This window comes from Aspergillus karnatakaensis (genome assembly GCF_047715665.1).
Source record: "Aspergillus karnatakaensis strain CBS 102800 unplaced genomic scaffold BJY04scaffold_21, whole genome shotgun sequence".
In the NCBI taxonomy this organism is placed as follows: Eukaryota; Fungi; Ascomycota; class Eurotiomycetes; order Eurotiales; family Aspergillaceae; genus Aspergillus; species Aspergillus karnatakaensis.
Genome location: NW_027395733.1, coordinates 440,274 through 466,677, shown reverse-complemented (window position 1 = coordinate 466,677; position 26,404 = coordinate 440,274). Strand labels below are relative to the sequence as shown.

Below are 26,404 nucleotides of genomic sequence, written 5' to 3'. Positions count from 1 at the left end.
ATGCCATTGGGGCGCAAACACCCAATCACCTAGTCGCTATCCATGATGACATTTAAGCCTATATTGATTAATTCCCCGCTAGCCAGCCGCAGAGTTAACTCCAGCTTATCAAGTTTGCTGGACAAGGAGGTATCACCTCATCGCCAAGACATAGCACGTTCACGTCACTCATAGCCAGGATCAGATTCGCCATCTCTGGGGAATAGTCGAAGACGCAGAGTCTGGAACGTTGCATCCCGGAGTGCAGATCCGGTGGGCTGCCGGCCTGGCCGATAATCCTATTATTTATCTAACTCGCCGCCGTGACGGTGATTGTATTTGTTTCGCTGGATTGTCAACCCACAATGGCTTTCCTCAAGGGCGCTTTTAGTAGCGAGTCGAAGAGGTCGGACGAGAACAATAATGCGCCGATCACCAGCGATGCGACAGGCTTGCAGAAGGAATTGGCGGCGGTAGATCAGGTGTTGGCTAGGAAGATGGAGCTGGTCAATAGCGCAATTGACGAGATCGGGATGACGCCCTTTCAGTGGAAACTGTTCTTCCTCAATGGCTTCGGATATGCTGTTGACTCGGTATACGCCACATTCTGAGCCTCGGAGAATTATTGGCTGACGTCTACTAGCTACTCGTTGTCTGCCAGTCTATTGCCCAACCAGCCGTTACTCAAGAGTTTGGCAACCCGAGTAAAAAGGTCGCTGGTGTGGCTCTTGCATCGCAAGTTGGTCTGCTAGCTGGTGCTGCAATCTGGGGCTTTTCTGCCGATGTCATCGGTCGTAAACTGGCCTTCAACTCCAGTCTATTCCTCTGTGCTGCCTTTGTGCTCATTGCTGGTGGCATGCCCAATTACATCTCGTTCGCTGCCATGTAAGTGACACCAACCTTCTGTCCCACTTCGGTGTACTAACTGTTCAGGGTATCTATATACTCCGCTGGAGCCGGAGGTAACTACGTGCTTGATGCGACAAACTTCCTTGAGTTCCTTCCTGTCAGCCACTCCTGGCTTGTCACTTTCCTAGCCGTGTGGTGGGCCGTCGGATACACAATCACCGGTCTGTTAGCATGGGCCTACATGAGCAACTTCAGCTGCGCCCCAGAAGCCACAGTCGCCGAATGCACTCGGTCTGACAATATGGGCTGGCGCTACCTGCACTTCACATGTGGCGGCCTAGTCTTGGTCCTTAGCATCGCGCGTCTAATCGCCATCCGTATGCAAGAAACGCCCAAATGGCTCGCGAGTCAAAACCGCGACGAAGAGCTCTACCAAGTCCTCCTCGAGCTGGCCCAAAAATACAACCGCCCTTTCTCCCTCACCCTGGAAGACCTCAAGACTGAAGGCCAAGTCCGCAACACCGACAAATCCGTCTGGTCTGCCCTCCGCCTCCGCAGCCACTTCAGCGGCCTCTTTAGCACCCGCAAACTCGCTTACTCCACCGTTATGATTATTATCAACTGGCTCCTCATCGGCACCGTCTCCCCGCTCTACTCCGTCTTCCTTCCTTACTACCTCCAGTCCCGCGGCGCCGACACAGGCGATAACTCAAACTACACGACCTGGCGCAACTACGCCATTAACCAAGTCGCCGGCTTAGGAGGCCCCATTATCGCCGCCCTCCTCGTCGAACTCCGCCTCATCGGCCGCCGGCGAACCCTCGCCATCGGCGCAGCTATAACAACCGCCCTCCAATTTAGATACACCCAAATCACGACCCCAGCGCAGAACCTCGGCGTGTCAGCCGCTATCTCTGCGGCATCAAATATCTACTACGGCACGATCTACGCGTATACGCCGGAGATATTGCCGAGTGCACATCGCGCAACGGGGTACGGGCTCTGCGTTGTTATGAATCGGGTTGGGGGGATTGTGGGTGTGCTTGTTGGGAGTTACGCGAATGTGCAGACGACCGTGCCGCTGTTTATTTGCGCGGGGCTTTATGCAGCGCTTATTGTGACTAGCTTGTTGTTACCGTTTGAGAGTCGGGGGAAGAGGAGTGTCTAGGCTCGGAATTGTGGGATCGTGGTGATTTGGCGACGGTTCATGAGACGGAGTGGTTGGCGTAGGAAATGGTAAATAGCATTATCCGTTCGTCTCAAGGGAGAAGTGTATAGAGTTTCGAGATATGATATTCTTGAATCATTGCTTACTCGTGTAATCTCCAGATACTTTCGTTCCTGCTGCAGCAGGATAATATTCGGATCCAACAAAAGCCCAGCCCAGTTCAGTTAAAACTCTTGCTAGCTTGTATTCTCCAACTCCATACTACCCTTTCTCCCCATCAACCTCCCTGGCTCCCATCTCTCGATGTATTTCTTGATAGCGGAAGTTTGTCGATTCCAGTGGGTCCGGGGACGTATCACAGATAGAGTACGATTTACTTAGAGAGAAAGAAAAAGTTCAAGCCTTAAGGGGAAACGAATCCGAAGCATGTAAACACGACCACTTGTCTTCGTCATTCCTTATCGGGCTACCGTAAACCCCCCCTAGTCAGTTAGGGCTACGCTAACTTATCAATGTAGGTACCTAAGATTCTTGCTGATGCCACGACGCCTGCTCGGTACGTAAGCTTACTATTACCTACTTGATAACTACCTAGGCACTACTAATCAGTTTAGCTTCTACATACCTACAGTACTGAGGCTGAGATGCAGTTACACCGATCAGGTACGTTTCCAAGCCTGTCAGATTATGTATAGGGGTGACAGGCGGGGTGCATCTCGGAAATATCTCCGATTTAGCTAAGGCGGTTACTTGGGTCTAGTAATATCGAATCAAGGTTATACGAAGTGAAAGAGGGTGTTGGTAATCTATACGATACAGTAGAGCCTACTATAAAATCAGGCGCAGAGACAAACGGAAACTACCACCACCAGGCTTTCTAGGACGGAAGGCGGAGTAGAGCTTTGGAGACCGAATCGCAATTTTCGAATGTGGCACGTCCCACTGAGAATCTCCAGTAATAATCTCATGCTCATGGTCAGTCTGTTAGCACTGGTGGTGGTAACACCGGCAGGTAGGGCTAGCAGGCTAGCCCTGGTAAGTTAGGTAGGCACAGCAGAAACAGAACACCCTACGGAAAGCCCGAAAGCCGAAAACCCCATGATCTGGCCGGAGTGCAGGCAGCTGCAGCGCTGGGCCTGCATGACATGCGAACCTGCCGTCCACTCTTCTTCTCCATGGGGCCCACGTGCGCCCCGACGATCAGAAAAGGGAATGGGTGCGCGTGTCCACATTCCACAACTGCAGCTTGACGGTTTCAAACTCAAGATGGGCTGCCATCCCACACTAACAACTAACAGCGTCGTATCTCAAGTTCTCAACGCAGAAACTTCATCCACCCGGGCGTTGACGACCCCCTCCGGCTGGAGTCTTCCCGCGACTCCGACGCGGGTCAAGGAATGGACCCCTGGTGTTGGCATATTGCATGGTCGCATTGGCGATGCCGGAGATTCCAGGAATCCAGACCAGATTTGATTGCGCTGGGTCCGGTGGATGCGAACTAAAGGGTTCTCCCGTGCGAGTTCCGTTCCATGATCCTTGTCATGAAGGTTTTGCAAGCTAGCGACTCGTGAGCTCGGCCTGCGTTCGGGCCCTGGCCGAGGACTGCAATTCTAGCATCTGCTGCTACTGTCATAATCCTTCAACTCCTTCCGAGCCAAGTCCCTCAGCGTTGAAAACGCAGCCTCTCGCCCAGATATTGGCAGTCTGACATTTCCAGTCTCCTTCGGGCTATACCGGACTCAGCAAGAACAGGCGTGACCACGACAAGAGCGACGGGAGACGGCAGGTTAAGGCGAAAAAGAAATACGCATTTTAAGTTTAGTAGAAAATCGCTCAGTCTTGCTGACTCCGCTGGTGGTAGACTCGCGGCTGCCACGGCTAACAATAAAGCGGGTTGAAGATCCAGCGGGAAACGCAAGGAGGAGGGTTTGCTTTCTGAGCTCAGATCCCCAGCTCGAGGGCTGTTATTGGACGAGAAATGCCCCGGGGTGATGGCAAGAGTCGTATAGCCTCTTTTTGTGAGGTAATAACACGACGCTTAGCTCCGCTGGGTACACATTTTGGTATGGAGTACCTTTCTTTGATTCAGCGATCGCTGCATGCAAATGAGTGCCCTGCATGTGCATGATGGCCAGAGTCAAGGTGAATCATATGATGGAAATGGAGTAGAAGTCGAAGTTGTGGGATGAAGCAGCATGATATCTGGACTAAAGGCGGCAACGCACTAAGCCTAAAGCGGAGATGTGGCAGTGGCAGGCGGGAGGTCCGTCAGGCAGAGAGCTCCCAGCTCCGTCAGCTCCAAGCTGCTTGTCATCTCTCTCTCTGAGTCTCTGAGTCTCATCGCCTCAACTGCGGCTGTCTGCAATAACACTGCCCATATTATTACTACTTTGTCTCCGCTTTTCAGGGTTGAAGAATCGCTGACTGGCCAAGGTTCGTGGATCTTTCTCTGCTGTTCGCTGTCCGGATCATCATCCTACCACTGCACAACAAAATACCGGCCATTTGAGTTTCTAATCATCTTCTTTCTTTCTTTTCTTTTTCTTGTTGGCCCCCAGCTTTCCCCCTTTTTTCTGCCCCTCTCATTCGGTGCTTCTCTCTGATTATCCGGATAATCGCTCTGGTGTATGACAGTATGTAGCCTTCTACTCCCTAGCTTCCCCCACTTGGCCTTCCTCCCCACGTTCTTATATCGCCTCACTGTCAATTCTTACGATGGCTTGGGCAGATCATGAGCCCAGAGCTTGCATGGCGCTCCGTGCTCCCTTCCGGCTGGGAAGAGAAAAAGGCCCTGTCTCCCCCTTCCTGTGTAGCCTTGGTGCCACCGTTGACTCGTGTTGACTCTCCGTGACTCGCTGCCTACTTTGTACTCATCTCATTCTTGCCTGTGTCATCAATCCTAGGCCTTGTATCTTTTTAGAATCTCTTCTGCCGTCCTCTCTTCTCTATTCATATCCCATCCCCCTCATCCCAGGCTGGTCCTCGTATCCTTACCCTTCTATCCTTATTATACCTCTCATATCACGTGCAAGATGGCTGAATTCAGACATCCAGTTCACACTGGCTTCTCCCACAAGCCTGGTGACTTTGACGACCCCCATTTCCGTCCTTACTGGGCCCGCAGTCAGGTCCAATACGCCCAGGACCTCCTCGACTACTCACCAGAGCCCATCGAATACGAGCACGACGACAAAGACTACCAGGACAACCACTTCTTCTTCCCTGAAGACTGCTCCTGGTCACCCCCCAAAGGCTGGGATCTCGACGAAAGTAACTCAGACGAAGACATTGCAGCGGGCGAGTGCTTCGACCACCACGACGACGCAATGATCGCCGGACTCCCTGATATCAAAATGCTGGACGCGGAGGCCCTCTCCGATCTCCTCGAGGACAACCTCTCGCCCCCAGAAATCACCTCCATGTTGTACGTGCAACTCCACCCCCTTGCATCGCATCTGTAGTCGTACTAATAAATATCAGCGTCTTCGCCACCAACGGCGCACTCTTTGCCTACGCCTCCTCCCTCCCATCCCGCCAACTACGTAATCTCAGCGCGACCTACGGAGCCGCCTACACATGTTACGCAAAGAACGCGTCCAGCGGTAACCTCACCGGCGTCAATCCCGCCAGCCACCCATCATCCTATGTCACAGCCCAATCCGTGTCCCTGGGTGACGTCGGCTCCATCGTCTTCGAGCTCGACGATCTCGTCGCTGTCGTGACCAAAATCGCAGATAAGGTCCTCCTTGCTGCTGTCGGACCATCAAAAATCGCCGCCGTAGCAGCCCACTCTACGTCAGCTATTGAACCGGAACTCAACGGCCAGTCAGCTTCATCCGCAGACCCATCTTCAGGCCCCGGGCCGGCGGTACCATCAAGCGCAGATACAAACACAGCACCTAGCAGCGCAGCAACATCCACCCTGCAATCGCACACACATGCAAACGGCACACCGACCCAACCATCAACAGCCTCAACCGCCAACGGCGGCTACCTAACAGAGGCACAACTAGAAACACAATACGAAGTCGACCGATCACGAGACCTCGAGCGTCTCGCGAGCCTAAATCTCTCAACACCACCGGCAATTTTACTTGCACTGGAATCGAAATCCGCAGCGCTGGGAAGGTTCTTGGCGCAGAAGTTGGAGGATCTGGAGAGTCCAGAGGATTTCTAGACGATTCGATTCCCTGAACAAACGGACAAATCACGCACCCTTGTCCCTTGCCCTCTGCAATAGCGTTACCATTAAGGATTGAGGGTTTGCACCCACGTCACGGCGCATATACGCTGGAGGTGTGCTGTACTACCCCACACATCACCACACCCGGCTACACCACACAACACCATAGCATAGCACATATATCATGCTGTTCTAAGTCCGTCCTACTTCCGACTGGCCATTCAATTCCCTCAATCTATTCCACCTACCCCCGCCCCTATCTATTATCGCCGTATAGCAGGTAGCGAGACAGCCACAGAACAGAGCAGAACACTTGTGAAATAGCCGTAACCCCAAGCTAATATACCGGAATTCACGACCCTCACTCTCCCTAAGCAACCTGCTATCTACCACTGCACCCTCGGACCCAGCACGAAACTAAACTCCTTCAAATGCGGCGACACCTTCCATCTTGCAAAAAGCTGCCCATTCTCCACCAAGATCCGCCGTAGCATCTCCCCCCTCTCCTCGGCATCAGGCCACACCCCCTCCCAAACCCTCACATACGGCTCCATAACCCCCAAAGCCTCCCTCAGCCACACCCCTGCCCGCTCCTCACCAATCCGACCACTACGCACCATCCCCGCCTCCAACTCCCGAAGAAGACCTTCCCTCTCCAGCCCTCCAGCCGTGTGAACTGCAGCCCGCATAACCCCAAGCAAAACATGAGACCGCACCGCAAAATCCAACCGATCCACCTCCACACCCACAATTTCCTCTACCGCAACAGCAGCCAGAAACTCCACCTCCTCCTCCCCACCAAGTTCCCCCTCGCACCCCCTCCACCACGTATACGCCTCAACCCCACCATCTGGATACCCGCAGAACCTCACCTCGCTCTTCCACGTGCCCTCTACCACATCAGCCTCCGCAACCCCACTCTGCTCCCAGCTTGTCTCCCACAGCGACACCGAGTACGTCCCTTCCCACTCATACACATCATAGTGCCCCTGCGCCGCACGGATCCCAAAGCGGTTTTCATCCCACACGTACCTAGACGGCGTCGCCGATCGGGATCTGCTCCGTGCGCTGGAGTACTGGGCGCTGATATGCTCTACCATGTACTCCAGCCAGAAACGCGCTTGGGTCTCTGAGTAGGGCCGCACGCTCGGGTGAGCCTCGCGCAGGCGGGTGGTGGTTGCCTGAAGTCTGCTGAGGGCTATGTCAGTGAGAGTCGTGAGCGGGAGCAAGGGCTGTCTGAGGTATGTGCGCGCGACGTTATATGCCCAGCGGGGAAGTTTGGTGGCGTGTGGGCCGCCGCCGGGGTGAGATTGGTGGCGCGCCACATCTAGCGGGGAGTCTGAGTCTGGGAGGTTAGGGAGGTTAGGGAGGCGGTAGAAGCGGGTTGTTGTGGGTTGTTTTAGGAATGGCTCGGAGTAGTAGGTGCGCCAGGCGGAGGGGTGTAGGAGGGCGTGGTGTTGTGTGTAGAAAGTCGTGAATTTTTCGGGGGAGGGGAAGTTGTCTTGCGAGCAGTCGCGGTAGATGGCTGCTGCGATTTGGGCGAGGTAGAAGAGATCCAGGGTGCTGTGTCGTAAGGTTATTATGGTGTGGTGGCTTTGGGGATGATGGCATGGGGACGGTAACTAGATAACTAACCGATTGAACCTCAATTCGCCTTCGCCGAATGACCAGCCATGTGCGTGTAGCTTCTCGATTACATCGAACACGCCTGCACCATCCCACATCCCCTCATCCATGTAGGTATACGCTATCCGCAGCAATTCATCATGGCTGTTGACGGGCACCACGCCGTTTTCGACGTCGGCGAGGAACTCCTGGACGCTCATGGCAAGGAAATGTGGGAAGTAGAAGTACGCGACTGCGTTATATCAAAGATGGGCCTGGGCCCAGAGAACCCGGGGATGTGACTATCTAGCCCTTTTGGGTATAGCATGCTTTCTACTGGGCTATATCAGGCTATCAGCTAGCCTACAGTTCGTTGCTGAGTGCCTCAGCACCCTGAGAGAGACTGTTTGAGTTGTTTTTACAGGGTACCCAGGTCCCGCGACTTAAGGGCGACGCTGTTCCCCCATTACTAGTAGAATGACAAGGGTAATATAGCCTTGGCAGTTGCTGTTCTTGCTCAACAGGTAGGTAGATTATCTGATGCAGAGAAAATGAAGCATATATAGAAGTAGTTAAATGTTAATAAAAATGTTATAGAAGAAAGATGTTCCAATATCATCATAATCAAATCTTCTCCGACTTCTCCGCCGCCTTCTCAGTGGCAACAGGCTGCTCGGCAACAGGCGAAGGAACCTTCTCTGCAACCGCACTAGCCGTGGTATTCGCCGTGTTTGTGCGGCTCACAGCAGGCGGAGAGACAGGAGATTGCAGCGTAGAGTCTTTCTCCGGGTACGCTGGGGGCTGAGCGGCGGCTTTGGTGCTGACTGCCGGGCTAGTCGGGGAGGAGAGAGTAGGAGAGGTTGTGGCCGCGGCCGCGGCCGCGGTGGTGGTAGCGATAGGAGCGTGAGCGGCCTCCTTGATGACGTTGACCCATTCCTTGGCGTCGCTGGCAGAGTCGGCTTTGAAAATGAACTCCGTGTTGGTGTGGAAAGCATTGCCAACGACGTTGCTGGAGACGTCCTTGCCCTTGATGGTGAAGGTGTGCTTGACTTCGTCAATGGAAACGATGTGGCAGTCTGGGAGGAAGAGGGAGATCTCGGGGGCGGGATCCCGGCGGAAGTCGTCGTTGTCCTTGAATTCGTGGAGGTATCGGGCGTGGGTGACAACATAGAAGAAGCTGGTGAAGCCCTTGAGCGCCACACGAGACTTCCGCTGAAGCGTTCCTGAGATGAGAGGCTGTGTGGTGCGGTGCTCTTGGTTGGCGAAGGTAATGTTGGAGAGAGTCCTTGGTGGAGCATCAGGGTCGACAAGGGTAGAGTCGTTTCTGGTGATAAAGTTCACCCACTCGAACTCGGGTGGGATTCTCTGCAAGTTGCCTAGAATATCGCTGTATAGTGTTTTCTGGCGGTCTGTCTGTCCACCGATGAAAATGACAAGCTGCTCAATCGCGGCCTGGACGGTCTGGAGCACATGAGCTTCGAATTGCTGGAAGTTGTTCTGAACAGCAATGATGTCGTTACGGTTGTTGTTCTCCTCAATGATCTGCTTGTTCAAACGGTGGGTGATGCCGCGGCGGAGAATGTATGGATCATGTGCAGTTTCCACCTTGTTGCCGGATGCCGAATCCAACGCTGCAGTCTGCTGGCCGAGCAGCTCGATGTGTTTTTGGGTGAGGTTGCGAGCCTTCTCAACAGCCTTCGCGCCCTTGGAGGCACCGGTCTGCAGCTCCTTCGACTTGGCCTTAATTTCCTTGTGAAGCTTCTCAAGCGTCGGTAGCACGGAGCTCTTTAGGTTTCGTTCTCCATCAGCGTACAGGTTGATCATGCCCTATACAATCAGCGTCGTCACCTTCAAGACCGAGAAGTAGATATACCTGGGTATTCGAGCGGATGTTCTCGAAGAACGAAGAGACACCGCCGACACTCTGTGAGAAGTGGTGGCCTTCCTTCAGCGGCTCATTGACCGTCTACAGCCCATCAGTATCCTATCTGAGGTATACCACAACCACTGGATCAGCAGACCTTCAAAACCTTCTCAAAATCCTTCGACATTCCCTTCTGCACCTTCGCGGTCACAGCAACATAGTCTTCCAAGTATCCACACATATGCTTCCAGGCGCGCAACCGTTCGAGGAGGAGGGACGTGGTCTACCACAATAATTCAGTCAGCATTGACCACGAAGATACCAGGAGGTACTATACCTCATTGCTATCCGATCCCGGAATAGCCTCATCATCACTCAAACTTGCCCTCCGCTCCGTCCCCGTACTGACAGTCCGCAAAGTATTCGAGCGGTACGGAAGCTTCGGCGCGTCCACCGGACTAGATAGGTTGGACATATTGACTGGTCAAGGACCCGGAGGAAGTGGTCAATTCGGCGGAAATGTTCAGAGGAGTTCAAGATAATGTGGGATGACGAGCCACAATCAATGGCTGAGGAGCCGGTGGTGCCTGGGGAAAGGGGGAATCCGGACCGGAGCCACAATAATCTCAAGCAAACAAGCTAGGCAGCCCGTCGCTCTGGAATCGTGGCTGGAGTGCGGGCGGTTCTTATGATGAGCCAAGTGGGTGAGTGTGGGTCGTCGCGGCCCAACCAGAGGGGGAGGAGAGGTGGTGAAGAGTGAGCACTAGCAAATATAGAAGAGGAACCCAAGCAAGGGTACTGCAAAGGATTATAAAGATACAGAGAAAGCTCAAAAACAGCAGAAGGCTCAAAGTGAAGGCCGGGTTGGAGAAAGTTAAGGAATGAAGAGGTATGATGCAAACGTTCGATGTCCGATCGAGGAGGGGCATCTCACCGCCTTAGCCATTGACGACATCGTCCTGCGATCTTCTTCACCTTTTCCTATTCGGGAGTTCGACAGGGGAACTTGGCATTGGTCCATGCCCAATATCCAGGGTCCCTTTGGCCGATGGTCCAATGCTTGCTTTTGATCGGGGTTCACCGGATTGACTTGGCCGTGTTTGCTTGGTTGTTCAGCCCGGGATGTGGCTGTGTCTGCTTGATCGACTCCTGGCTTTGCAACAAGCTCCTAGAATTGAGCGGGTGGGGTTTATATTGGGTGTTTACCAGGACCCTCCACTATTTAGGAAGGGGGTAATTTCAAGATGTGGCTGAGCTTAATGAACCGTGCGTGCGGATCTTTAGGGCGTCCGAAGAGTCCTCGTACTGAATACGGAGGGGGACTGACACCGAAGAGCAAGATTACGTTAGATCTATGAAGAGTGAGTTCGTGAGTACCACAAGAACATTGCCTGGTAAACGGTATTCTTAAGTATATAGTGAAGATTTTAGAAGATTCAATACACGTGCATAAGTCATTGATCATTGCCACAAGAGCAGGTACTAGCATGCCCGCACTTTTTATTGTCATGACTTTCGTCTGTTGCCCAGTCCGTCTATGTAAAACGCCAGTCAATGAGTTCCGTGCCTTCCCTATCTATAATATGAAGGCCGACATGCTGTAGATATAAGTACAAAATAATGAGCCGAGTGGCGTAGAGAAATTAGGAGATTCTATGAGATATCAACCAACGTCCTGCGCTGGAAGAGTTGACCATAGTCGAATGGATTAGGAGATGCGGATCGATGGCCGTTGATGATCGCGAGATTGTAGAATGGCTGAAATAACAGGCCGCTCGAGAAAAGGCGGCGGGTATCCGTCGTTTTTAGGTTGTGAATCGTGAGTCGTTTAGCGCGATGAGTCGTGGAAATGCCATTTACGCCCTGCCTCGTGCTTGGGTCAGGCGCACCCTGCGCTCGTCATCGGAATGGCTGTGCGAGCGGGAGTGGAGGAAGCCAGGTCGGTGGAAGAAGTCCATAGGCGCGGTGAAATAAGAGTCGTTACCACGACCGACACCTCGGACGTGTGCCTGCTGCGGCGACTGGGGAGCTGACACGGCAAGGTTCTCCGCAACAACCGCCTGATAATCTGGCAGACCGCTATCGTGAGGACGCACAGAAGATCGGACAGCGGTGGTGTAGCTAGGAACGCGACTGAGTGTTTCCAATTCGGCAGAGTGGGGATGGAATGGCGTTGCCATTCCCGACGGAATGTGGTCATGCTCAACTTCGTCGGACGTCCTCCGCGAAAGTATGGGGCTTCCGGGGCTGTGAGTGTTGGATCCTGAAGGCGTACCATGGGTATTCGAGCCAGAGGGCGGGTTAGGGTCGGAGGTGACTGCAAGGTGATCATGTTCGGAAGGCGAGAGCCGGCTGTGACCGCGGGCATCGAGGTTGATCAAACGATGGTGCAGTGCGGAGGCAGAAATGTCGCTGGTGGTGATCGCATTCATGGAGGCGAGATTTTCGGTTGAGAGGTTTCGACTCAATGTTCCAAATGGAGTGCCGGGGCCGCTTCCAGGGCCGGGAGTGCGGTAGCCGGAGGGATCGACTTCGCTGTACAACTGGTCAAATTGGTGTTCGCCGTACAAAGGCGGAGCTGCTTGTGCGAGGTCGTTGGCAGCTGCCTGGGCAGTCTGAGGAGTGGTGTCAACGAGGGTGTTGTTGTCGTCGAGAGCGAGGTTGGGAGAGATAAAGATCGAGACTGGAAGAGTGGCTCGTAACTATGCTATTGTTAGTTCAGCCCATACTTGAACAGAATATTACATACCTCGCTGATGTGGCCATCGGGGTTGAGAAGTTGCACCCTGAACTTCAGCTTATGCCTCACTTTGATCCCTCGTGTATCGGTATCCTGCAGGCACCGTGCCAAGGTCTTGGGCAAATCTAATAGGCGCGAAAACTGATACCCTTCCGCAGCCTCGTCGATAATCTCCATACCGTTCTCCTGGTCGATCGTGTGTTCATCGTTGACAATGGTCCTGGTGTTTTTGTAGGTGTTGCGGATCGCATCCGGATCTTCGGGGTTCAGGGTGAGATCGTGCGTTTCGATCAATTGCGACACAATCTGGCCAATCCCAAGACCTTTGAGGAGGGGAATCAGCTTGAAATCGACCCGGATACTCGTGCCGAAGATGACGGCTTTCGTCGGCGTGCTAATAGAATACTCGATTTTGTTTGGCCAGATATTTTCAACGGACTGCGAGCGAAAGAGTCAGCGCATGTGACCAACATACCGAGGATACAAGGATCGACATACCATCGCGTGTGAAAGTTCGAGAGCGCTCGACTCCAGGGTGCGAATAATGCGGAGCGGCCTCCGGACAATGATGTCCTTTGCATATTTGCGACCGATCTCAGCCTTGAAGCGGTAGGTGACATAGGTATCTGCGAGACCCTCGACACTCTCCGGCATGTTGCCCTCCAGGATGACGTCGAAAGGATATTCATAGTTGCCGCCAGGGAGGATCTCGGTCTTGTTCTTGCCGGCATCTCTGAATTTCCACGTTTTCTCGTAAAAGACACGCTCTCTCCAATTCTTGCGCCCGCCGGCCGCAGAACTCGATGGAAGATGCCAACTAGTGGGAGCTTGTTGTCAGCAGACCGTTTGCCGCGTTAACCCGCGGGGGAATTTTCCCCCAAATCGAAAACTCACCAAACTCGCGATATCCCCGTCAAGTGCAATCGAATATGCTTGTGAGAGATGGGTTCTGATAAACAGAGGATGAGCTTGCCACTTAAATGAGCGCTGGCAGCTTCTTGTTCACCACCGCGGAAGACAATGTAGTCCTCGTCGAGGCTGTCGCAAGAAAGTGGTTGTTAGCAGAGTTCGGGCCAAGGGCCGAAATGCCGACAATCTGCACTTACCGGATATCAAAGTACTTCGCATGACTTGCACTGCCGCCTCCACTGAAGAAACTGAGCGCCATGGCGAAGGTGAAGGTAAAGCACCAGGGTCAAAAGGTGCGAAAAGGGTGGGACAGCAGAATGAAAATTAGGCGATAACAGGCTTAAATAGCAAAGCAGGGCAAAGAGCGAAAAAAGGGAAAAAAAGTATGACACAGATAGGGCACTGAGCACCGATCTTCGGGTCCCACTGGGATGTGAGTAAAGTGGACCTCTACCAAACTGGCCGTTTCCGTCTTTTTTTTATTTTGGATTTATTGCTTGTGGCGATTGGCTTGGAGAGGGAGGTTTGAATATTCGCTGGCGGGTCCGGAAATGATGCGATTCACTTGACTAAGCTGGGTAGATAACACTGTTGTCAGTCAGTACAGGTTCCTCTCCAACGAAGGAAGAGACAGAGAGAGAGTATTATATGGCTTTAGCTTGTCAGCCTGCGCAAAGCGCGGCCGGCTGAAAGAAAAGCCACAAAGGGAAGGTGGTCATCAAAGGAGGCACAGGGCAAAGAGTGCCATTTTAAGGGTACTTTTGTCGGGAAAAGACATACCGAAGGATCAGACAGGCCGATAGCAGAGTAGCAGTACGCTTGACAGGCTGCCGTATACAATGATGGTAAAGAGACTGTCAGATTCAGGCAGGATACGCCCAGTATTTAGCTAAAAGATGACCGTCAACTTATAAAGGCTGAGTGAGTCCAAATAATTGGAATTTGCTGGTTTAATTAATATGGAAGTATTATTTTGCCGGGCCCTGGGATCGCCCGGCTATCCTCTATCGGCTGGCTGGCTTTACGGGAACACGCCTGTCACTGTGTCACAGCCTCTCCGACTAGCTTATCAGAGAAACCGCCTGATGGGCTGAGCCCGTCTTGCACTTGATGCGCTGTCATAAGACAGAATTGTTGTTTCAATTCTGTCTTGGATGATCGATCATTTTCTCATTATCCTGGTTCTTCAGCTGCCACGGGATCGTCTCTTCCGGTGGATGTCCGATCTGCCGTGTGCTCGGGTCTTCCGAGGACTGAGATGATGGGTGCAGGTGTAATTCGTGCGTCAAGGTATAGCAATATGTACTATCAGCATGTGGTTGAGCATCAGCCATCCCTTGTACCACACAGGTACTACTGTGCTTCCCCCGGGTTACACGAACCCCATGTTATACTTCAGCCCGATAAGATAACACCAAGAATACGTCGAGCCCTTTCTGCTGCAATAATCCATACTCAGCATTTATTCGTGGAATATACTGACACATCACCGCTTACTCCGGACTACGGATCACGGAGTACTCAGTACATCGCACTCTCTTATTTCATTGCCTGACTGATCGCTGCGTGGCATGACACCCGGCAAGTAGCCGAGATCACCAAAGTACCGCTCACATGGGATCAGACAGCAAGCTGCAGCATATTGATGGTCAAGCCAAGCTCAACTCTGCAGGGAGTCGGGACAAGAAACCATCAAGTGGAGGCCTGAAGATCATTGATGTATGGGCTCGGTGAACTTACCTTGGTCTCTAACTCGTCGTCAGCTTCAGCATCAGTCTCCACTGACTATATAACTATACACATCGATCGCCTCGATATACCGCAACAAGTCTGTATCCAGGGGCATTAGTTGTACTCTGCAGTGATTGAGACCCTGCTGATCAACGTCAGCAATGCACCCATGGACCGAGGCACAACAGGGATATTTAATACTCGAAGGTCTAGGCGTTGAAAGCTGTATAAAATCCATAAAAAGACCAGGATCATGCTTCCTGAGTGCGGTTGATCGACACTGCTCCATGCATACGCATTAGCCACATACTCATAGTGAGGACGTTCCTGATAAGGTTAGAGATCAAAAGGTACGCTCAACCTTATGCTAAGGTTGAAGAGCTACCACAGATATCAAAGGTCAATTCGACCAGTTCCGGATAATTCACTCCGCATCAACATTGAGCCATTTTCCTATTTCTTGTCTTGTTGTTGTCGTGCATGTTGGTCCGATGCCTGTACAGGGCCTCAGTCCGGAGCAAATCGGGGTCGGGATAGATCGGAGGCAACATGTGATCCGGAGAGAAAGCAAGAACCTCCGGTCCGGCTGTCAACCAACTTCACAAACATTGAAACAACAAGCTCATCGATCCCATCAATCCTCGGGTCCTCGGTCCCAACCGAATCCAAACAAAGAACTTTGCATTATCGTCGAGGTAACGATGACGAGATACGGCAGGACCTTCCCCTCCACTCCCTCAACGTTCCAGAAGCATTGAGCTCTCGTCCTGACGCAAAGGATGATATCATTCCCTATCCATGACAGCTGTCTATAAGATTTACAGCTAATTTTAGCCTCGCCAGCCGCGCAATCATGAATCGAGTGTGTCAGGTTTTGCAGCATTGCTAACCACGTTTGGACTCTGAACCATGGACTATGATGTGCAGGGTCAATCAGCGGGCTGCGGCCCAGCAAACTTATCGATAACATCGGGAAAACCCGCCCATGCGCAAGTTTCGCGTAGGACTCTCGTCCGCCAGTTAGAGTGTGCAAGCCAATAAAGTGGGCCGCGCAGGGCAGGGACTTCGTGCTATCGCACAGTGGAGCTTTGCGATGGCGCGATTGCTCGACTTTGCTCTTGTCACTTGAGCTCAGGCTTCATGGTCGCAGCGTTGATGCCGAACGAGCTCTCAGCCTGCCACTCGCAGAGCTATTTCGCTCATTTCGCCATGTGTGACGGGCTGCGATGTCAGGTTGGACAGACTACAAAACCTGCTGCTCGTCCCACTCCACCAGAGTACGCAAGAGAAAGTCTAGATCGCGAACGGATTTCCGGCCATCTCAACGCAATCCACCATCGGCATGCCGAGTCCACCACCAAAGTATCTGCAGCCACGGTGTCCCCATTCGGAATAGAACGCTATCGCCCGCCCGAGATGGAGACGGCGTGATGGCAGCGCGACCTCCTGTTGGCCGATCGCGAGTGCAGTTTTCGCGTTTCAGCTCTGAGCTGCCTCCTTATCAGGGGACCGCAACCGCGTTGAACCACCAACAAAGGAAGAAAACGGCAAAAGAAAAATAGTGGATGCGCTTATCGTTCCCTCCCGACTCGACGCGGAATCTACCGTAAGTCCCACTTCAGGTTCAGGTTTTTTACACCTGCACGTTGTCGTTGCCATCCGGGTCCTCGACGCCGCGTTCCTGATTTCGCCATTCGCATGGTGTTATCCCGGTCACCGGCGGCCAGAATTGGGGCTTAGGTTTTACTCATCCGTCTGTCGAATTCTCATCGCATTCGCTGAGGATCTTGCCTTGACAATCGGTGTAGAAGACCTTTCACATGGGTGTGCCTGGGCCCTGGAGGAATCCACTGAGGGCTTTATCGGAAATTTCCTCTATCCGCAATTTAGCCGGATGTGCAGGACCCAGGTCCTATCAGATCGGGTTTCTCCCCGAGGGTTTGATTAACCAGAGATTGTCCTCCGAGCATATCAGCGATGTAGTCCTGGTGTCATGCGAGGATGCGTTCAAGTGAGAAACAAGAGATATCTCTACGCCTTAACATCTATCCCTCAGTCTCAACAATTCATTTACGGATGCAACAAGCATCTGCATTCTGCTGGATCGGCGCGATACAGCCTACGGTGTACGCACCACAGCTACATGTAGCAATGGCGTGATAAAGACGCCACGCATTCTTCCTACACCATGACATTTCTTGCGCGTATCGCGTTTTCAATTCTGCGAGACTTTCTCTTGCCGACTTGGGCGGACTACATGGCGTAAATCTACGCACGAACAAGATGATAAATAACCTACGAGCCGCCCTTCCATTTCCCAACACGTAGATGGTAATTCAATCCGGACGTCCCTTGGCAGCACGAACCGGACGATGTCCACTGGGTGCTTGCAAATCTACCTACAGTATCTCGCCGGGTTCATGGACATGAAGTCATGAACAACCGAACCCAAACGGCTTGAACCGCCACCAGGCTGCTCCGTCCTGCACCTAGGCGCCATATTCGATATTGATAAAGGCACCATATAGCCGGCATATACCCGCACATCTCGACCGCCGGAACTCTAATCCGACATCGTACGGAGCAGACTTAGTCTTATACAACCACAAAACACCTACCTCCAGGGCTCCCACTTCCCCCTTCCCCAATCTGTACTTTTAGTCACTCTCCACACAGTTCAACCTCAAAAGCACCACGCCTACCTACTCACCACAACCCACTCAACATCCCACTCACAGGCCCATAAAACTCGAGAAAAAATCTAGCTTAATAGCGCAGATCTTCATGCTAACAGCGCCGGACTCGCCACCGTACTTCACTTCATGCTGGCATTTGGCAAGTTCAGGCCACGGGGCACGTGCCCGCGGGCAGCGCCTACAGATACCTAAATGGGCCAACACCCTTTTCTGACACTGCCAGTGCACCGCGTTGAGAGGCTCTGTCTTGCCGAGCACTTAGCTCCGTGGAGAGTTGGAAGTTAAGTTCTTTCCTTCGTCATCTCCCTTCTTCATTTTGTTGTTGCTGTTATTACTGTTTCAGCTTGAGCGGGCGTCTAGTCTGTCAGAGGTTGGTAGGTTGGTAGGAGTATGCTTGGTCTATCTATCACCGGTAAACTCATGCTTCCTCGCCTTCAAAGCCCGTCATCTAGGACATCAGGGAATAGCCCTTGCGGAAAGTGAGGACGATAGGGATATAGGATAGTATACTAACAGAAATAAATGAAGAAATCAACCTGCCTGCTTCGCTTTGACGATCTTGTAAAGGAACAGATATATAAAGACAACCGAGAAGATAGTGACGCACTGTACTCCACCGTGCTAAGTGAGAGATGTATAATGTAGAAGCAAGCAAAGTAAGTCTAGCGGCAGCCTTCTTTCTTGATTAAAAAATCGTATGTGCATCCATTCATCCCGTCCACGCCGTGCTGTCTCATGTTCAAGTCCATTGCTCTGACCCGTGCTCAGCATGATCAAGTAAAAGCCACCACCATCAAGATCATCAGCCAGGACCGCACGCACCGCACGTCTCTCGCCCGCGAGAGAAACCCCGTGCCATCCCATGCCATGCCATCCCTCTAACCGCTATCCCCAATCCATTCCTCAACCCCCGTATTAAGTATATATCCCGCCCACCTACCCATGCATCTCAATCTCAGAACCATGACATCCCCACATTCGCATTCCGTCACCCCGGTCCCCAGGACCCCGTGGTATAACAAGCGAGAGAATCAGAAAATCCACCCAAGCACCAACCAAAGCAGAATGCCCACACCGATCACAATCCCCGCGACTTTCAGGACCGCAACGGTATCGCCTTGCTTCGCCATGCGCGTGAGCCGGCTCGCGCTGCCTTTGAGGTTTGTGCTTAGGGAGGAGAAGACTTGGCTCTGTTTATCGGTACATGTTCACGTTAGTATTTGCCTTTGTAGAGAGGAGAGGAGGGGCGCGAGTAATAGAAACGGGGATGATGAAAGATTGACGAAGCCGGAGAAACGTACCGAATGATCCAAGGTGCGCTGATCGGAGGCATTGTCGTAGATATCGATAGTGACGGATTTCAGGGCGGAGACTTTGCCCGAGAGGGAGTTTAGGAGCTCGTTGTTTTGTCTGTTTGCAGTCCCATGTTAGATTATAGTCCTGGGTTTTGTTCCCAATGCACACAGAGGAGTGTATGTGACAGGTATCGAGGAGGGAAGAGAAGGGTAGGGGCCGTACTGTTCACGTTCGTAGTCTGCCATTTTGGTGAGGAGGATAGATTCTCTCCTGTCTGTTCTGGTTTTGAGCTGGTTGGATTCGGGGGTGTCTTAATGTTGATGCGCGTTTTTCAGTAGTAGTGCGAGAGTGCGACGACGGGCGTCTAGTTGAGACTTGAGTAAAGTTGGTTGAATGGGAGGTCTCCGTCCGGGGTTGCGGTTGAATCCCCAGATGATGACGATGATCAGGTCACGTGCTCGCACAGCCACATCTAGAAATAGCTACAAACGATGGGGATTAAGTATAGTAAAGCAATACTGCATTAGTGATCCAGTCTACTATTATACAGCCTTTCCTACAGCGGCCAACATCCGCAAGCCGCTGCCCAGCACATGCTGCTCGTAAGATACTCGAAAGACAAATTGAAAGAAAGTTTATGAACGACATGCATCGCCAACCACCCATCCACACACGCAAAGTAAAAATGTGGGAAACAGGATCGAAAAGATGAAAAGAAACCAATGAATAACCCCAGACGCTATGCGAGCAAATCAAGCCAAAGTAACAGGTCATGTCGTGCGCTGCCTTGCCCTATCGGACCAGCGCTATATAGAGACACAGAACAAAGTATAAGCACCAGTGGCTCGTTCATGCTCCTTTCCCTGTGCAGATAAACATAACCCACAGGCCAGAAGCAGAGAGAGAAAGGAATCAGTGTACAGGTCTGGCTTAAGCCAGTGAGAAAAGGGTATTTGCGCGTTGCGGAAAGTAACAGAACAGCTCCTATCTCTGTCACCACATATCATCGTCATCGTCGTCTAGCTGCACATCGTCGCTGAACGACATATGCCCGTACTGGTAGTGGCCTGGGCCATATGAATTGCCATTGTCGTAGCCATGACTTTTGCTTCCTCGCGAGTTTTGTTGGTAATTGCGCGAATCATCGCCATAATCGTACATTTGTGAGTCGTCATACGAGCTATCACTGTATTGCTGATCCTGGGACTGACTAATTAGCAACGAATATGGACGGCTTGGAGACAACCTACCTCTTGGTATCTCTGGTACTGCATGTACTCCTCTGACTGCTCTCTGGATTTCTGCTGCCGCTGTGACGCGGAAGACTGCACCATCATGTGCGGGTGCATCTGTTGAACCTTTGCGAGATAAGAGTACATAAAGTTGCTGAGTAGTACCTGAGAGTATAGAGCGCGCCGAGGGTTTGCAAGCTTGATATGAGCCATGCGGTAGATAGCTCGTTCTTCCAGTATTGAGAAGCGAGTCCATGGATAGTCGACATCGGCTTTAAGCTCGCGGATTGGAGGCTCTGGAGAGAGAGTCCGAGACATGCTCTTCTTATGGTGATGCTCGCTATTCTTTTTCCTGCCACCGCCAAATATCGAAGAGAACAGACCTGATTCTTTTTCTTTTTTGGTTTCCGCGGAGGACCTGCGCGCACTGTCTTTCTTGCGCTCCTCTTCGAGCTTCGAGTCGTGTCGGTCGAAAACAGCACTTTCACGCCGTTGAGTGGGCTCATTAGATGCCGCCGCAGCATGTGCCTCGTTAACTTTGTCTGTATTTTTCGACTTGAGCTTCTTGGACTCATCCTTTTTCTTCTCTTTTTCCTTCTCCTTGTCTTCAGATCCCAGGAACCAGTGCCAGCTCGACTTGCGGCCCTCTGAATCCTTCTTGTCCTTGCTCTTCTTCGATTCCGCCTTTTTATCTTCCGACAAGGTGGGGATGAATGAGAGGTTGTCCGTTCGAGTAGTATTGCCCGGTAAAGGCTGGGGATTACTGGCGAATTCGTTCAACGTCGGTGTAGAATTCTTTGCAGCAGCGCGAGAAATCAGCGGCGGTCGCTTGTGCTCGGCCTTGGGCTGTTGCGGAGGGTCATGGCTGGAGACACGAGCCGGTATGTGACTAGTCGAGGGTTGAGTTTCAATTGGTGGGGTTTCGACGATCTCTGGGATCTTTTGATCTTGAGTTATAGAATTTGATCGTCCATTCGAACCAGATTCTGGACTCCATTGTCGAGGTTGCGTAGGTGCATTGACCCGATTTCCAGAGTCTGTCAAGGGCTGTCCATGCAAACCTTCCTTCGAGTGCAAATCCTCCGATCTCGCATCTAATGGTGCATCCGCGAGACCGCTGGCCGCTTGCTGAGACTTGGCTAGAGCCTGAGCGCGCGATGCGCTGGGAGTTGGGTCCGTAGAAACTCGAGTCAGGCCGAGGATTGGCTCCTTACCGGGGCCAACGATCGAGTCTAGTGTGCCCTTCGACTCGGAGCCTCGACCGGTTCTCTTAGCAAACGAAGGGCGTTCGCCCTTCTTTAAGCTGCCAGCCTTTCGATACTGGGTCCTAGTAGAGCGTCTTAAACTGTGACCTGGAGGCGCAGGAGGCAAAATTGGCTTGTCTTCGTCGGCTGAAATGCCAAGGGCCTGAACACTCTCCAAAATGGATGAAGCACTAGGGGCCCGTTGCTTTGGGTCTTCCATCAAATCCTCTATTTCATATAGATTTGGACTCTGCGGGTTGCCATTCTGTGACCGCTTCCGCTCTAATCGCTCTGCACCGTCCGTGTAACCCTGACCGTTATCAATCTGCTTGGAAAGCATAGAACGCTTTCGACGAAGAGAACCATCCGAGTTCTTGCGCTCTGGACTCAGCGATGAGAAATCGCCTGACCTGCGCTTTATGTGGTCCGCTTTGCTCTCGAGGAATGATTTGAACTCCTTCGGAGCCAGCTCCGGGTGTATACGGGCGGGAACCCAGAACAATCGTGAGGCATCATTCTCATCAGCTGAGGGCGAAGGCGCTATTGAAGGTACAGGGAAGTTGAAACTCGGAAGGTCAGGGTCGCCAGTCGCAGTAACGTCCATCGACATCCGCCGAATAGCAGCCAGGTTGCTGAGCTCTTGTGCTACGGCAGCGGGGTCGGACTCGTAATCGATGTCGTTCAAAGGAAAGGAGGCGTTGGCCGTGTCGGAGAATCCTGGTGATGTCGGACTATCCTCTGACGACATGGTCCTAGCTGTAGACGGACGATGAGGGCCATTCGGAAGCAGCTGGCGGCCGCCATCCGTCTCACTATGTACCCGCAATGACTGTGATGATGATGACAGTTCGGCGGGCCGGCTCTGGGGAACGATCGATATGGCTTCACTCAATGGTGACGATATATAGCTGAGGCGCCTCGACTCTCGCTTGTCGTAGTCGTCTTCGTACATGTGCCCGATTGCTTCTGTAACATGGTGACTTGGGTCGCTAATCGACAACTGAGGCACATGGCCTCTCCGCGTCGAGTATCCTCCGCCAGCCTCAGGGGGGCTCGGTGAAGCCTAGAAATAGAAACGCGACCATAATCAGAAACAGATCGTCAACGATAAAGAAAGAGCACAGGATGATCCCCGGTTTATCCCTTGGTTGTGGGGTAAATTTCATGTTCTCGACAAAGCGGAATGGCAGGATATAGTGTTCCATCCGAGCTCACAGCATCACAAATACCAGAGCAGGCAGTGCCGGTTCTCCAGCAGACAGAATGGAATGAGGACTCGACATACCTGCATGGGACCAAATTATCCGGCAAGGTTGACTATTCACACCGGAAATCGGTTGTAGACCAGAAGGCGAAGGGATTTTCACCCGGTGGAAGGGTGGTCAGAGTACCACCACGGCGGAAGAGCAGCAGAGGCAGTTGGTGGTCATGGAATCATGGACGCGGGGGGCAACGGTTGGGAGAGGGACAGCACCAGGCGACGAGGGAAAGAGAGGACGGGGAGGGCTGATCATCCGGCGACCAGAGCGAACGTCGTAGAGGGAGGAGAAAGGGACGGAGAGATGAGGAACCAAGCTTCAAAAGCGAGGCAGCAGGTCAAGAGGAGAATTAAGAAGGGGAGGATGGCGGGAAAGATAGTGAGGTTAAAGAAGGGCGGGAAGGAGAGGTTAACCTCGTGCCCTGGGAAGTGTTTCTTTGGGTGAGTCCAGTAGTGAGTGGATGGGATGGGAAAGCAAGCAAAGAACGGGAACCTCAGAAGACCCTCGCTGTGGTTGGCTGGCTTCCGGCCCAACTTGGTTGCTCAAACGGGAACAACAACCTTGACCCAAGGACTGTGTATTTGAAGCTGTTTCCAACTTCTTTCTCTTAATCTCAGCAGATATTATTCAGGCAAGCTTCGATATGAAAGCATCTGGATGATGCAAGGTTGATATTCTAGCGCTGAGGGCGCTTTGCGATCGACAAAATCCTCGGCCTTCCTCATCACTTTACACCCGCGACAGCGCACGACTCCCTATAACTATCAGCTGAGCGAGGGGGTCTATGCAGAGGACACTATCTGGCATCTTCTCATATTACGGAGTACGTTAGATAATGGCCACGGTTTGAAACATAGGAGAATTCAGCGTTCATGAAACGGAAACAACCCCCGTCCCTTTGCGACGACGATCGCAGTGGATCACAGCATCGACTCCCCGTACTGAGGCTTAGACTGCGTGCCAAGGGTCTTTACGACGACAAGAATCGCTTGTGAGAGTGAGGTCATGCCCTGCTTGACACCGAAGGGCTAAAATGAGCATTGGTTGTTAGTTTCAACACAATATAATGAAGATGTCAGGTATCATAATCATGCGCCTCAAATGCTATATAGTTAGTTCTATATAATAAGCGAGCCGCGCCGTCGTTCACCTCCATAACTCTATCTAGGTAGCTGCTCGACAATCCTAATCTTTCATTGATGCGAGGCTTGAAAGCATACCCCAGCCAAGCATATTGACATCTGCGTCATGCCTTATAGAAGTATCGCAAATCATTTGAAAGCTTGTTCGTTTTTCACCAACCCCATTCCTCTCCAGGATTCCGTGACAGGGTATACCAGCAGTGAGCACTAAGCACAAATGACAAAATGAACCCCAGTCTATAGCGGGGATGGAATGGGATGATCCGGGTCAAACCCCAGATCCCAGTCCTCAAAGGCCCAGCCTCCTCCAGGCTCTCACCTTTGCACTGATCGGAGCATTTTTTGTTCCCGTGCCCCCTTGATTCCTGCCCTCGATTGGCGCGGAGATCCCCTGCCTACAAGAATAAGCAAGCGATTGGATCAACTTAGGTGCTTTTTAGAAGTTTGGAATTCAGCTGAAGTTGCGTTTCACGTTATCAGGAGTGAACAGCGCAGTAGGGATGTCTTGTTCGCTGAGGAGCAGCTCTTTTGGAACTCGCACTCGGACCTCCTTTGCGAAGGGACGTGTGACGTTCACACTACAAGCTTCGATATATGGGGACTTTGTATCGGGGATACCCAGCAGCTGATTCGATGAAATTGACCTGATATATGGCGGGACCTATCTACAAGATTTGATTCAGAATGACAAGCATGCAGTTCATAACGACGAAAACCTGTACATTCAAGCAGCAACAAAGAACGAAAATGAAACCACAAATGGTATGAAACAACTATAAGATCGAATCAAAAATCTGCAATGTTACCTGCTCTTTGCCCCGAACATCCGGAAAACCTGCCAACTCCGACGCTTACGCGAGTAGGCTAAAAAAGAACTTCGGTGGCCGAACGTGAAAGAGGGACTTTCCAACACGACTGAAAGGCATTCGATTCGATATAGATAGAAATAGACAAAAAATAGGTATAAAGGAGGAAGGGCGATCTTAGGTCATGAATTTCGTTCCACATAAACCGTTGTCCTGCTTAAATCTAGGGCGCATCAACGTAGTTTCTGAGCCTGATGTTAGCGGATGGTCATTTTGATGGTCATGATGGAGCCTCACGCTGGGAATATGCCGACGCGGTCGCCAATTCGTCCCGTCCACCAGTCCTCCTTCTTGTCGGTGCGTTTGACAATCGTGATGACTTCTCCCTTCTTGAAGCCCAAGTCACCGTCTTGGTCGGCGTCGAAAGTGTACAGAGCTATCGCCTGATCCTCACGCAGCGGAGCATTGCCTCCCGTGCGCTGGCCAAACACTGGCTTTGGCGCTGTCGGTCGGCTGGGCTTCCGGTCAGAGTAGACATAGTCGTCGTCGTAAGTGTTGGCCCGAGGACGGTTATAGGTGTCGAATGTCTCGTTGCGGTTGCTTTGGCGAGCAGTAGAGGAACGGCTTAAACCACCAGAGGGGCGATCATACACATCATCAGCCCATGTGGTCGCACGGCGCGGTTGATCGCGGTAATCATAGTCATTTGAGGAATCGTTGTATCCGGTGCGGTCACGTCGCAGTCCCTCGCCGTACGCATCGCCTCGACGGCCCTCCCAGACCACATCATCATGGCGATCATCGTACACCGGTATATCGTTGTACATGGAATCCCCGTTCATGCGCTGACCGTAAAAGGCACGTGAATTCAGCACACGCATGAGAGGCTCCGCGGCGGGAGGGGGCGGAACTGTGCCACTGAGGAGCTGACGTGCAGAAATCCGGCTGCTATAGAGCTTCTCGTTGGCATCTCTGCGTTCGACAAGCATACTTCCCTCTAAACTGACACCGGCGAAGAGACCCTTGGTCTTGGAGTATGAGAACACAGCTGCCACGCCCTTGGTACTAGCAGCACCAGCAGCCTCCGCGTTTCGGCCAACCGGACCAGCGGCGATCGAAACGTTTCCTCCCAGAGTCAGAGTTCCAGCTTGAGAGAATGTACGGACAGCGGCGGCATCGTTTAGAATGAAGACGAAATCAGTCAGCTCAAACCCAATTTGACCTCCGAAACCAGCACCTGCGGTTGCGATCGCAGACGGCGCGGACCATGATCCATCAGCTAGTCGAGCGACAACGACACCGGAGCCAAATCGACCAGATCCTAAGAAGCCCGCTTTCAGGACGGTAAGAATAGCAAGGCCCTGCGCAGCCGAATTGTCAGCTGTGCCTACCGTCGTGTTCACGAGCATATCATCCTTACCTTGGCCCCAGCTAGAACTTCCGGTGGTATCACCTTGTCAGGGCCGAATGCTTGTCGAGGGTCAACGAACGATGCGAGGATCTTTCCAGCCTTCTTGCATTCGCCTGTTTGAGAGAAATCGGTCAGCTCGTTTGCTCAGCTTGTTCTCGGCGGGTCACTGCGGGGAAACCTGGAGAGCGGGAACACAAACTTGACATAGACGAGGGAAGCGGGTTGTGGATTCCGAGAGGCATCTTGACACACTGGTCTCTCTCTCGAGGGAGAAAGGTTCAAAAGAGAGA

General features: G+C 52.3%; 8 protein-coding genes across 8 annotated transcripts; 2 read left to right on the top strand and 6 right to left on the bottom strand.

The window, feature by feature from the left end:
- Positions 1-344: 344 nt before the first annotated feature.
- Positions 345-2,094, top strand: BJY04DRAFT_227522 (major facilitator superfamily domain-containing protein; the record flags this gene model as incomplete). The annotated part of the gene is made up of 3 exons (XM_073718644.1): positions 345-572; positions 623-864; positions 913-2,094. 3 exons carry the CDS (start codon positions 345-347, stop codon positions 1,994-1,996), a joined length of 1,554 nt encoding a protein of 517 aa, XP_073571907.1. The 3' UTR covers positions 1,997-2,094.
- Positions 2,095-5,028: 2,934 nt separating this feature from the next.
- BJY04DRAFT_217784 (uncharacterized protein) lies at positions 5,029-6,173 on the top strand (the record flags this gene model as incomplete). Its single annotated transcript, XM_073716136.1, has 2 exons — positions 5,029-5,420; positions 5,477-6,173. 2 exons carry the CDS (start codon positions 5,029-5,031, stop codon positions 6,171-6,173), a joined length of 1,089 nt encoding a protein of 362 aa, XP_073571906.1.
- A 392-nt stretch (positions 6,174-6,565) lies between these two features.
- Positions 6,566-8,005, bottom strand: BJY04DRAFT_217783 (uncharacterized protein; the record flags this gene model as incomplete). The annotated part of the gene is made up of 2 exons (XM_073716135.1): positions 6,566-7,742; positions 7,815-8,005. 2 exons carry the CDS (start codon positions 8,003-8,005, stop codon positions 6,566-6,568), a joined length of 1,368 nt encoding a protein of 455 aa, XP_073571905.1.
- Positions 7,997-10,520, bottom strand: BJY04DRAFT_188004 (PH domain protein). The gene is made up of 4 exons (XM_073711144.1): positions 9,986-10,520; positions 9,806-9,931; positions 9,658-9,750; positions 7,997-9,611 (listed from the first exon to the last, which is right to left on the bottom strand). Exons 1-4 carry the CDS (start codon positions 10,121-10,123, stop codon positions 8,409-8,411), a joined length of 1,560 nt encoding a protein of 519 aa, XP_073571904.1. The 5' UTR covers positions 10,124-10,520; the 3' UTR covers positions 7,997-8,408.
- A 984-nt stretch (positions 10,521-11,504) lies between these two features.
- Positions 11,505-13,556, bottom strand: BJY04DRAFT_217781 (arrestin family protein; the record flags this gene model as incomplete). Its single annotated transcript, XM_073716134.1, has 5 exons — positions 11,505-12,350; positions 12,398-12,826; positions 12,887-13,205; positions 13,283-13,426; positions 13,495-13,556. The coding sequence occupies 5 exons, from the start codon at positions 13,554-13,556 to the stop codon at positions 11,505-11,507; spliced, it is 1,800 nt and encodes a 599-aa protein (XP_073571903.1).
- Positions 13,557-18,671: 5,115 nt separating this feature from the next.
- BJY04DRAFT_53314 (SNARE domain- containing protein) lies at positions 18,672-19,419 on the bottom strand. The gene is made up of 3 exons (XM_073720586.1): positions 19,243-19,419; positions 19,026-19,134; positions 18,672-18,914 (listed from the first exon to the last, which is right to left on the bottom strand). The coding sequence occupies exons 1-3, from the start codon at positions 19,263-19,265 to the stop codon at positions 18,756-18,758; spliced, it is 291 nt and encodes a 96-aa protein (XP_073571902.1). The 5' UTR covers positions 19,266-19,419; the 3' UTR covers positions 18,672-18,755.
- Positions 19,420-19,523: 104 nt separating this feature from the next.
- Positions 19,524-23,194, bottom strand: BJY04DRAFT_187988 (putative telomere silencing protein Zds1). Its single transcript, XM_073711143.1, has 3 exons — positions 22,782-23,194; positions 20,271-22,559; positions 19,524-20,220 (listed from the first exon to the last, which is right to left on the bottom strand). The coding sequence occupies exons 1-3, from the start codon at positions 22,785-22,787 to the stop codon at positions 20,014-20,016; spliced, it is 2,502 nt and encodes an 833-aa protein (XP_073571901.1). The 5' UTR covers positions 22,788-23,194; the 3' UTR covers positions 19,524-20,013.
- A 1,732-nt stretch (positions 23,195-24,926) lies between these two features.
- BJY04DRAFT_217779 (SYLF and SH3 domain-containing protein) lies at positions 24,927-26,356 on the bottom strand (the record flags this gene model as incomplete). The annotated part of the gene is made up of 4 exons (XM_073716133.1): positions 24,927-24,948; positions 25,001-26,064; positions 26,124-26,227; positions 26,314-26,356. 4 exons carry the CDS (start codon positions 26,354-26,356, stop codon positions 24,927-24,929), a joined length of 1,233 nt encoding a protein of 410 aa, XP_073571900.1.
- Positions 26,357-26,404: the final 48 nt, after the last annotated feature.

Coding starts and splice junctions, on each gene's coding strand:
- BJY04DRAFT_188004 (XM_073711144.1), bottom strand. CDS start 10,123: ATGTCCAACCTATCTAGTCCGGTGGACGCGCCGAAGCTTCCGTACCGC. Junction 9,932..9,985: donor CGGGATCGGATAGCAATGAG/GTATAGTACCTC, acceptor TTATTGTGGTAG/ACCACGTCCCTCCTCCTCGA. Junction 9,751..9,805: donor ATTTTGAGAAGGTTTTGAAG/GTCTGCTGATCC, acceptor GATGGGCTGTAG/ACGGTCAATGAGCCGCTGAA.
- BJY04DRAFT_53314 (XM_073720586.1), bottom strand. CDS start 19,265: ATGGCAGACTACGAACGTGAACA. Junction 19,135..19,242: donor GCAGACTACGAACGTGAACA/GTACGGCCCCTA, acceptor GACTGCAAACAG/ACAAAACAACGAGCTCCTAA. Junction 18,915..19,025: donor AGCGCACCTTGGATCATTCG/GTACGTTTCTCC, acceptor ACCGATAAACAG/AGCCAAGTCTTCTCCTCCCT.
- BJY04DRAFT_187988 (XM_073711143.1), bottom strand. Junction 20,221..20,270: donor AGTACCAGAGATACCAAGAG/GTAGGTTGTCTC, acceptor AGTCAGTCCCAG/GATCAGCAATACAGTGATAG.